The sequence below is a fragment of the Maniola jurtina genome, chromosome 10, assembly GCF_905333055.1.
Source record: "Maniola jurtina chromosome 10, ilManJurt1.1, whole genome shotgun sequence".
NCBI classification, from domain to species: Eukaryota; Metazoa; Arthropoda; class Insecta; order Lepidoptera; family Nymphalidae; genus Maniola; species Maniola jurtina.
This window is the reverse complement of record NC_060038.1, coordinates 5159054-5171364: the sequence shown is the minus strand read 5'-3', so window position 1 is coordinate 5171364 and position 12311 is coordinate 5159054. Positions and strand designations below refer to the sequence as shown.

Here is a 12311-nt window from a genome sequence, read left to right as displayed (position 1 = left end):
CGAAAAGTAAGAGGTGTGTGGCCGGGATAGAATCCCCGACCCCCCGACTAGGAGGCCGACGTCTTAATCACTGAACTATCACAGCTAATTCTTCTAAGATATTAATTAGTGAGATAATTTTGAGGAATATTGGATTTGAAGTTTTCTAAAATTCCTTAATTTATCGAAATTAAGAAGTAGGTACCTACCTATATGAAAATATGAATTTATTTTTTTCAGATAATTTGAGAGCATGGCGATTACAAGTCGCTATGGGACAAAGTGGTAGTGCAATGCAGGTTTGTATATTTTACCTATTTTAGTTGTTCATTACATTTTTATCAGTCCACTCTGTTCATGATTAGACAAGTGATGTGATGAATGGATGATGGAACAGAGAATTATCCAGATATTTGTCGTACAAAAACAGTAAACATCAGTCATCGCAATAGTCGGTAGAATAATCTTATTCATCAGTCACAACAATCTATGCGGCAACGGCACAGATCACTCTAATATTATAAAGGCGAAAGTGTGTGTGTGTGTGTGTGTGTGTGTGTGTGTGTATGTGTGTATGTTTGTCACTCCTTCACGCAAAAACCACTGGACGGATTTGGCTAAAATTCAGAAGGGAGATAGATAATATCCTGGATTAGCACATAGGCTACTTTTATCTCGGAAAATCAAAGAGTTCCCACGGGAATTTCGAAAAACCTAAATCCACGCGGACGAAGTCGCGGGTTGTCAGTTAGTCTCTATTAAATACAAGTAGGTACGCTGGACCTGTGCTCGCTAGTTTTATGAACCAACTTGATTTTTATAATTTCGTGAATCATCTGAGCATACTTAAAATTAAATGTCAGTGATGACTGATGATAAATTTTATCAACATAATGTTAATACAAAGACACAGTGTCAATTTTTACGGTAGCGGTACCCGTACGCATGGGTGGAGTGTTTCGTATCGCATAAAAAAATGCTGTTACTTTTTATAGCACGCCTTGTCTAGCGTACTATGCAAAAGTATTATTATCTGTGTTTCAAATCACCAAGATTCTTTGTATTTTTTAAATCAACATTCTCGACCAGCAGTAGATTTTTTTACGAATTGAAGTCTGTTATTTTAGGTTTTTTTGTTTCCGCTCCATTTGATATCGTAATAAAAAGAAAACGCTAAATAAACTCGCCACTGTGTAGATTGCTTCATGAAATAAAAGAAAAATACATAATTAAAACATAAAGCAAATCCCGACTTCCTCATTAAAGTTCCAATCCCGTCACGGTATTTAAGCTAACTACTAACTGGCATTTTTCCAGAATATACAAAAGGGAAATTTATTCTATTATTTCGTTTTTTTTTAAACTTTAATACAATAGGACTTACAATGCCACAGCTATATGGTAATCCGATTAAACGTACGCCAAGAATAAATGTATTACGGGGTTTCTTTGTGGAATAGAGTTTTCCATGATGTAAGGATGAGCACTCATTGCGGTTTCCCACCCGACCAAAAATACTACGTAATTTATTACCTATTACACCGTAAAAGTTCATTTACTTACTTAAGCATTTTACTTTCATTTTTTTATCCTTAACTTTAAGTTAGGCAATTAATTATTTTTAATATTAAGGTAATTGCTATTTGACAAATCGCAAAAATGCTGTACTTTGAAGTAAATTGTTTATTTTTCTAAAGCATTAACAGCTATTAAATACATGCAATTAAAAACTTCAGTTTGTGAAGATTATAAGGGCCTCTTTTAATTTAGTATACATTATCCCAATAAATAAAAAAAACCAAGTTGAAAACATTGCTGTTCGCAACTTGTTCTGTAAAAATTTTCTTTAACATCTTGATACTTTGAAGCCAACCTCCAGAAAATGATATGTTTAGGTTTAGCAATCAATTTGAACTGTTAGTTTTATACTAAATGTTTTTCATTTCTTAAATAATCTAAAACTAACCAAAAAACTTCCTGTGCTATTTATTTTCTTGCAGGCGCTCTATGGAATTCAGTGTCCACTGGACTGTCATGGCGGAAGGACTGTGCGCGTCATTTCGTCGCAAAATATTATTTAAAATGAATTTAAGCTTATTATTTTTGAATGAAAGTTGTGTTTATAATCGTTGAAAAATAAAATAGGGATTTTTTCATTTCTAAATGAAGCCTGCTTATATACTAAAATTTATTCTAAAGTTACGGTTTTACCAGGTAAATACTCGGAGGTTGTCATAGATTATGATGACAGATAGTAAGTGTTCTAAATAGGTATTATACCTATGTTTTTTAGGAGATAGCGCGCCTCGTTTCGGGCGCCGTGTTCCGAAATGGATTTCGTAGTAGTGCAAGTTTGGTGCAAGCCCGACATGACGGAGGTGTATGCGTCAGGCATTTCCTGTGTACAAAAAAAGACCTATATTTCGGATCCATTTTTCATCACTGACATCATGCACTATTCAAAGACGGGTCTTCAAGCATTGAGGAATTTTGGACGAGAGACATCTCGAAGGTTCCCGAAGGCTGCCTAACTGAGTTAGATTTGTCGGCTAGCTAGCTTTTTTTGAAATTGGACCTACTTAGCTGGATTGTGTGTTAGAGATTTCTTATGAGATATTATATGTACATAATATAACCATCATAAGAAAGCTCAGATTCATGCTGCGGGCAATGGGGAGAGCCTAAAGGTTGGAACGCCATTTCGGCGGCCGTGTTTCATAATAAAGAATACGATGCGGAGAGAGATGTCACTCTCAAGGTCTTTAAATGTATCCATGCAAAAAACCACGTCGACTGGTTGCTCCGTTGCAGCGTGATGGAATATTAAACCAACAAACACACTTTCGCATTTGAAATATGGCCAGTGATTATAAGAAACAGTTTAAATCTCTCTCTGCTCTCCGAGAGACGTTAGGCAAAGTGAACACGAATTATGACACTTCTGTGTTCTTATACAAGCTTAGGTCTCTCAATTTTGTCAATTAATGTCAAATTTCTTTCTCAGATCAAAACCTAGTAAGTGGTTTAAATTCAAGATAAGTTTAGGAACAAACCTTTGAGAACATGGAAAACTTGCAGGTATGCAGGTTTCCTCACGATGTTTTCCTTCGCCGTTAAAGCAAGTGATATTAAATTGCTTAAAACGCACATAACTGAAAAGTTAGTAGTGCGTGATTCCGGGATCGAACCCCCGACCTTCGATTAGGAGGCGGACGTTCTAACCACTAGGCTATGACAGTTTTTAAATTAAAGGGGTTTAAATATTTTAGTGTGAAGACTGGCCTACACATTTATTCATTACATGTGCATCATTTTCTTTTTTAGGGTTCCGTACCTCAAAATGAAAAACGGAGCTCTTAAAGGATCACTTTGTTGTCTGTCCATTTGTCCGTCTGTCCGTCAAGAAAACCTATACAGTACTTCCCGTTGATCTAGAATCACGAAATTTGTTCTCGGATTTATTCCTTTACTTGGGCTATGAGAGTTGAGACCTATCTACCTGCCCATAATTCTAGGTTAACGGGAAATACCCTATCGGTTTTCTTGACAGACACGACAGACGGACAGACGGACAGAAAGACAGACATCAAAGTGATCCTATAAGGGTCCCGTGTTTCCTTTTGAGATATGGAACCCTAAAAACATTATGTAAGTATGCAAAGTATTTCCCTTGCAAACCATATTTAACAGTTGACATGTAGATGTCATTGACTTTTCCTATCTTACTTTTAAGTTTTAATGCATTATTAAGTATTTACTGTTTTGACATGGTATTTAGATAATGGGTGATATTTATTTTATTTAATCTAATTCCTTTGAAAAACTTAGTAAGGCGCATTAATCTATAAAAAACCTAGCGAGTTCATAGACTTACTATGTTTTAAAATGGTCAAAGCGACTTACTAGCTTTTAATTTTACTTTAATGTGGGTGTCCTTACAATACAACGGGACATACTATGAAAGTTAGGCTTATGACATAAAACGATTTTCGGAAAAATGACATTTACTTTGTTTTGATATGGGGCGGTCGATATAATTAGGTACTAGGGTAAAGGCTCAAGTAAATTAACAGATTGGACGTTTTTACATGTATTAAGAGCTGGAATAAAAAACCGGCTGATATACCTTTTTTAAATATTTTCTTACAAATTCTTACACTTTTTTCAATTTCAATTTCAAAACCGTGTTCCGTTCAAACCGTTCAAAAGTGCGTGTGCGTGCGTCCATGTGTGTGTGTGTGAGTGTGTGTGAGTATATACTTGTCTGTATGTTTGTACGAGTGTTTGTGAGTGTGGTATTGCGTTGTATAACCACATGAGTAGCGAACAGAGTCAAAGCTTCATACAAGCGCGCTACGATAGGTACACTACTACAAGCTTGAGGCGCGTGTGTGCGTGAGCACAGGCGCTACGTCGCGTACGGAGAGAAATCGGTTTATACCGGCTCGGCCTGTGCTCAAGCTCAGGGGCTGCAGTACACGTCGCGCGTCGTGTTTTCATTTAATTTAATGTTAATGATAATAATTTAAATAGTGTTTAAAATCTATTTTCTTGAACTGTCATAGATTTTGTTCAAAATCAATATCTGAGGATCCCTAGGATCACAAAACAGGAAATTGTTACCAAAACTTAAAACAGTTGGCACCATTTTGTAATTCTTTGTTAATTGACCGATTTCGTTCAAAATCGATATTTAGAGCTCCCTGGGATCACAAAATAAGAAACTGTTACCAAAATTTAAAAAAGTCGACGCCATTTTGAAATTCTTTGTTAATTGACCGATTTCGTTCAAAATCGATATTTAGAGCTCCCTGGGATCACAAAAAAGGAAACTGTTCCCAAAATTTAAAAAAGTCGACGCCATTTTGAAATTCTTTGTTAATTGACCGATTTCGTTCAAAATCGATATTTAGAGCTCCCTGGGATCACAAAATAAGAAACTGTTACCAAAATTTAAAAAAGTCGACGCCATTTTGAAATTCTTTGTTAATTGACAGATTTCGTTCAAAATCGATATTTAGAGCTCCCTGGGATCACAAAATAAGAAACTGTTACCAAAATTTAAAAAAGTCGACGCCATTTTGAAATTCTTTGTTGATTGACCGATTTCGTTCAAAATCGATATTTAGAGCTCCCTGGGAACACAAAAAAGGAAACTGTTACCAAAATTTAAAAAAGTCGACGCCATTTTGAAATTCTTTGTTAATTGACCGATTTCGTTCAAAATCGATATTTAGAGCTCCCTGGGATCACAAAAAAGGAAACTGTTACCAAAATTTAAAAAAGTCGACGCCATTTTGAAATTCTTTGTTAATTGACCGATTTCGTTCAAAATCGATATTTAGAGCTCCCTGGGATCACAAAAAAGGAAACTGTTACCAAAATTTAAAAAAGTCGACGCCATTTTGAAATTCTTTGTTAATTGACCGATTTCGTTCAAAATCGATATTTAGAGCTCCCTGGGATCACAAAATAAGAAACTGTTACCAAAATTTAAAAAAGTCGACGCCATTTTGAAATTCTTTGTTAATTGACCGATTTCGTTCAAAATCGATATTTAGAGCTCCCTGGGATCACAAAATAAGAAACTGTTACCAAAATTTAAAAAAGTCGACGCCATTTTGAAATTCTTTGTTGATTGACCGATTTCGTTCAAAATCGATATTTAGAGCTCCCTGGGAACACAAAAAAGGAAACTGTTACCAAAATTTAAAAAAGTCGACGCCATTTTGAAATTCTTTGTTAATTGACCGATTTCGTTCAAAATCGATATTTAGAGCTCCCTGGGATCACAAAAAAGGAAACTGTTACCAAAATTTAAAAAAGTCGACGCCATTTTGAAATTCTTTGTTAATTGACCGATTTCGTTCAAAATCGATATTTAGAGCTCCCTGGGATCACAAAATAAGAAACTGTTACCAAAATTTAAAAAAGTCGACGCCATTTTGAAATTCTTTGTTAATTGACCGATTTCGTTCAAAATCGATATTTAGAGCTCCCTGGGATCACAAAATAAGAAACTGTTACCAAAATTTAAAAAGTCGACGCCATTTTGAAATTCTTTGTTGATTGACCGATTTCGTTCAAAATCGATATTTAGAGCTCCCTGGGATCACAAAAAAGGAAACTGTTACCAAAATTTAAAAAAGTCGACGCCATTTTGAAATTCTTTGTTAATTGACCGATTTCGTTCAAAATCGATATTTAGAGCTCCCTGGGATCACAAAATAAGAAACTGTTACCAAAATTTAAAAAAGTCGACGCCATTTTGAAATTCTTTGTTAATTGACCGATTTCGTTCAAAATCGATATTTAGAGTTCCCTGGGATCACAAAAAAGGAAACTGTTACCAGAATTTAAAAAAGTCGACGCCATTTTGAAATTCTTTATTAATTGACCGATTTCGTTCAAAATCGATATTTAGAGCTCCCGGGATCACAAAATAAGAAACTGTTACCAAAATTTAAAAAAGTCATCGCCATTTTGAAATTCTTTGTTAATTGACCGATTTCGTTCAAAATCGATATTTAGAGCTCCCTGGCATCACAAAAAAGGAAACTGTTACCAAAATTTAAAAAATATTTTTAACCGACTTCAAAAAAAGGAAGAGGTTCTGAATTCCTCGTTATCTTTTTTTTTTAATGTATGTTCCCCGATTACTCAAAGACGCCTGGACCGATTTGGATTTTTTTTCATTTGGATTTGGATCAGACAAGTAATTTCCATTTATCGAGGTGTTAACATCAAGAAGAACATCTGCAAGTTATTCCAATCATTTTTGTACCATTTGGTGGCGAGTACGTATTAAAGAATGTCGTGCAAGTGTGTCCAACTTTGTAAAACAAGCATACTCGGGCTACTTTGAGAACCCATTAGCAGCTAACAGCAAGGCCTGGACTCCAAATTTTTATATGTGGAAGCTGTATTTCCTCATTGCGTTTATGAGCAAATAAGAATAGACCCTACTTTTACTAAAAAAAAGTATTATAATTTGGCGCGACCCATCTAAACACCATGATGATTATTATTTCTGCATTGTGAATATAACCAGAAGAAACAGCAAAAAAATTGTTCCAAGCGACTCTATTGTAACTTGCATTCTACAATTAGAACGATTCTGACTTCTGGTGATAAATCTGTACCTCAGCCCCAACCCAGTACCTCCAATCTACTTCAAGAACTTTCAGAAGGTAGTGACGATGTAGTGACTTTTACATCTCAACTTAGACTATTCAATCAAAATGCTTTGGACCACTTAATGAGAGATCTTAGATTGTCTAAAAAGCATCAGAACATGTGGCTTCTCGGCTCAAAGGAACAAATCTGATAACATGTGTTACGGTATATTGTTCTCACTACTCTCAAAACATTCAGCAGCTGATGTTGCACTTCCAGCGACTTGGGTGCAACATGGGCATTAAGTTTCATTTTCTCTATTATACAGAAAGGGCTCTATTATACATTCTAAAACAGGTTTTATTTATTATTATTATGTAAAATAGTTTTTGATTTATCGCGCAAAATGTAGAAAAAATATACAATAAGTCAAAAACTGTGAAAATCTGACAATTTTTTTTGAATTCCAAGCCGAAAATATATTTAAGAATTTATTTATTAATAGGAATCAAGAGTTTATGCACTAGATAGAGTTCGTTCATTCACTGAAATTCCCAGTTCATTTACTGGCAATTTATCCTTTTGTTAAATAAAATAATTTATAATAATTAATACCACGCATTTTATTTGATTTTTTGATATTTAAATAATTTAAGAGTGTATACCTACTGTGTAGGTACAGACACACAAAATATAAAAATTATATATAGAACGATTCTCATATACCTTAATTTTAGGTCAATGTCAGGGTAGTCCTTATTCGTTCATGTACTGGATCTTTTACCCTCCTACGTCAAAATACTAAAAGTCCGCGTAAATTTCGCAGATTGAAATGTCTGCTTGATTAATTGTCAATAGAGGGTCATGACATGTCAAAATTGCTAGTTTGAAGGTGAAATCGTCTATGTCATTCGCATTGGCTTTCCTCTTAAAAGGCACCTTACTTCATTCAGAGCACGAAGATATGCAAACAATACCGTTCGAGTAGCTAAAACATATTGGTCTCAATGAGATATTATATCTTAATAATGCATATAGAATTTCTTATTTCGGGTCTTATAGGTATAACTTTTATATTATGTGGGTGGCTAATATGCAAGACTTAAGGAGTATTTTAAATTTAAGTACAAAACATTACTAAACCTAATATTTCGCTGCTCTGCAAAAACCATAATGTACGCCAGGCTCTATGCTGACACGTTGCATTTTTTAATATTATGAAGTTGCATATCACTGCACGTGGGCTTGCGAAAGGACTTTTTAATTTTTACGAAGCATTTACTTCATACAATTTAAATATTTGCTAACATTTTTAGAAAATTGTAATAAAATGGAACCCGATTTTACTTAATTTACGTACGATATGTACCTACGTTTTTTGAAGAAAATTTACAAAGTTAAAGAATTCAAGAGCTTACGGACATTAAAAAGTGTCTATTAAAATAATATTAACTCAACCATTATTAGGCGTATATTTATAATTTAGGGGATTTATTACACATTAACATTATCTAAATAAGGTATATTTTACAATTCATCGTATTTTTTATGAATGCAAAAATCATATATATAATAAATTAATATTTTATAATATACCATAATTAAGTATTTGTCAATGCCAACCCGTTGTTTCGTTGCGGCGTGACGGACAAAACCAACAAGCAAACAAACTTTTGCATAAGTCTAACATGGATAGTGATATATAGAGCTATCCAAAAGTCAACAGACAAGGTCAGAGGTCTGTATTCTAAAATAAACATTTATATTTCAAAACGCATCCATGCAAAAAAGCAATCATTGTTAACATACACTTGGCGCCAAAAAATAGTTGTTACAAAACCGACTGACAACCCACGCGCCCGGAGGGGCTTTTAAAAATAAATTAATCCCATTGCACTGTTTTTCCCGACATATCCACGAGTTACATTTTATGAACGGTCCGAAATGGAAATTGTTACATTATTTGTTAGTGGTGTTCAAATAAATAAAGAGGAAGTTTTAAACTTATATCTGTCTAATGTTTCAAGTAAACGTTCGATTCAATATACAAATAAGTCGAAATTCCAATAACTCTTACAACTCTGAAAACAATTTACAAAAGCTACCTTTAAAATGTATAAGTAATGACGTGTATATTATATTATTATAACTTTACACATATGAAAATATTTTCATTTTCATTTCATTTCGTTTACACAAACGGCAAGTATAATATTATATTGTGTAACAAACTCAGGTGTTTGGATTCGTTAGGTAGGTGGTACTCGTATGTATAGTCTCTCTCGTTAAGACTTTAAATTTTAATCAGAAAACTCCCTGATATTTGAATTTCAGGGTCCAGGGATTTGAGTGTCGTGTGTCCTTGCACACTACAAGATTACAAGCCGACAAACTTACTTTGGGAGTATGAAATTAATGAGAAAATTAAGTGTAAAAATAGCACGGGTAAACTCATAGCGCATAGAGACGTCAAAAGTTTTCAGAATGTCACTAATAATAATTTAATTACATAATATCTGACACCCTGCCCGAGCTATTCAGTACCATTGTAATGTTATGTAATAACAGTTAACCCTTTTTGGAAAATTATATCCCATTATTTATATGTAAGTGGGGTAGGGATTAAATGGATCAAATTAAGAAAAAGATTAATGCTAGGTCGTTGGTAAGGTATAGTGAGAAATATAAAGGCTTAAACAGATAAGTAGATAGAAGGCATGACCCTAAAAATGTTGAATTCCTAAAATTTTGGATGGCAGCGATGATAGATAAACATCTGATTGAAGGCGTTCATATTGCAGAACGCACTTTTTATCTATTTTGCTGTCGTCACTAAGCCACTGCCAAGTGCGACACACTCACTAACGTGCATTATTCAGTTACAATGTTGAATGGCCAACGTACAAGCAAGGTATAGTGCGACAGGTTGGGGCATGGCCATCTTGACCTGTCGCGTACTATATGTACTAAGAGATGGTAGCATACAAGCATTTAGTGTGACTTCTTGCCATCCAGTTGCAATCAAATCTTTGTCCTAGGTCTCTCGTGGTTTTTATCAACAAAGTGTCGCAAATGTCGCAAAAAAGCTTGGTTGCACTGATTGTGCTTAGGCTACCAGTGCGTCACGCTTTGTATCTGTCTATTAAGATTACAAACAAACAAACGTAGGTTGGCTCTCATTTGAATACAAACCAATCAAACTCAATGAATTTTGTAGATAAATATGAACTAATATCTAAGTCTGTGGTTTCAAGATTTTTAAAGTTTACACAACTTCAAGTATTTACATTTTACATACAAATCTTTAAACAACGTATCTTCAAAATTACGTCAAGTTTGATTGGTTAATCTTCAAATGAGGACCAAACTACGTTTGTATAGAGTGAGTGAAGGAAAAACTGCCGTTAAGGCAGACCTTCATAGGTCCCTCGCGTCAGCGTCAGCGCGTCCGTCGCTCGCGTCTTTTATTATGGCCGGGGCCGTGAGTCACGGAAGTCTAACTATGGCTGGAAATAGAATATCGTGGAGAGCTACAAACAAAAGCAGAGCACTCAAGTTTAACGATGATGATTTCAAATTTATCCTGAATGGGTTGTAAAGGTCTACGCTACTCGGGTCTAACTACTGAGATTTCGTAATTATGCTGTAATTATTTACATCTTTGCATTAAAGTGGGACAGAATCATTAATAGTTAAGTAGATTGCAGTAAATATTCTGTATAATTTCTCGCAGTAGAAATAATTCAAATATAACTGAAAATTCTTGTTAGCACTGCGAGTTCCAAAATTTTTAAGGAGGTAGAGGAGTAAGAAAGGGTCAAGTATTTCGGTCTTAACTTTGTAATGCGGAAGATGCTCCCGTCGCGTAGTTTGTTTCGTTTCAAATTTAAAAGCCTACAACGTTATCGCGTTGTAAACCGGAAATTTAACGACGACTCCTGAAGGTATTGCCGAAAATTCCAGCCATTAGGACGCTTTAGGGTTGTTGCACGGCGACACTTCCATTTCTGGGTGTTTCGTGTCTTTCCTTTTATCGTTAACCTTTTTTTATCTGAATTACAATTTAAAACTTGACTGAGTTGCTCCGGCTTTACTTGCTTGGTGTTCTCCTTTTTCTTGCGGCTCTTTATCTATTAATTAAAACATAATATATGCGGCGTAATATGGAGTGAATGAGTGATTTAAATATTAGAACATCACCAGTACTCAATGCCAGTAGGTATATTCCATACATCCATAGCTAAGTAATTTCATCATCATCCTGCGGTACTACAACACTTTATCAGTCTTGGCTACCTTCACAGTCTTCATCCATTATTTTGAAGTCACTTCTACACAGTCCACTAACTTTTTTGGCCTAATTTGTAATTTAGTTCTATATAAATGATATTGAGCAAATAAAGAATGGAATAAAAGTTGAAAATGTATTGCAACATTTTTCTAGACCTAAATTGATTGATTAAGTGCCGATTTTACTAACGTCGAGTGACGTTTAATTGAAGAATAAATTGGGCGTAATGGCAGTTTGTGAATTGAAAACCTGCCAAAATATCAAATTTACGCTCGGATAAGACATTTTATGTTCGTGAAACTAGCCCGAAGCAAGATATCTCTTATTCCGGCTGCGAAAACACACTCTTTTTTCAAATAATAATTTAGTTTTCTACCTGTAGGATAGCTTCAATGCCCAAATTAACTATGCAAATATGAAGCTTGGAATTCGTATTAGTTGCACATTTATTAAATGTTTCAGTTAGTTTGTTAGTTACAGTTCACCATGAGTTTCGCAATGGAACAAAAGGAAAGTTATTTGCATTTTTGTTACACTACGTAACTTTTCCATAACTGTGGCCCGCTATACGAATACTCTCACAAAAATCGCGGAATGGAATTAATCCATTTTTTTAAAGTTTGTTGGCGTACCATGTCGGCTGGTTTTGCACGGTTATTTTTTGCCACTAACTATTTTGTATGCACCTTGTTTGTTTTTAATTGATGAACTTTTTATGATTTGAAAAGAGCAACTGTAAAGTTTCTTGCTGATTTTTCTCAGTAGAATCTCCATTCAAAATCGATGATAGAGTCACAGACATAGCATAAGAGACACTAGTTGTTCTACCTATGTTCTCTTCACTTTATAATTTTGGTTCATAGAGTATATAATCTTTTCATAACTGAGGAATAGGAGGGAAGGTATCGTCAGGCAAAATTCTAGT

At 34.6% G+C, this 12311-nt stretch overlaps 1 protein-coding gene across 1 annotated transcript in view; it reads left to right on the top strand.

Annotated features, from left to right (window-relative positions):
- LOC123869010 (suppressor of lurcher protein 1-like) overlaps positions 1-12311 on the top strand; it is a 297510-nt gene that overhangs the window by 24802 nt on the left and 260397 nt on the right. The window contains exon 2 of the mRNA XM_045911732.1: positions 220-278. Within this exon, the coding sequence (XP_045767688.1) occupies positions 252-278 (27 nt within the window). The 5' untranslated portion in view covers positions 220-251. The remainder of the gene's footprint in view (positions 1-219; positions 279-12311) is intronic.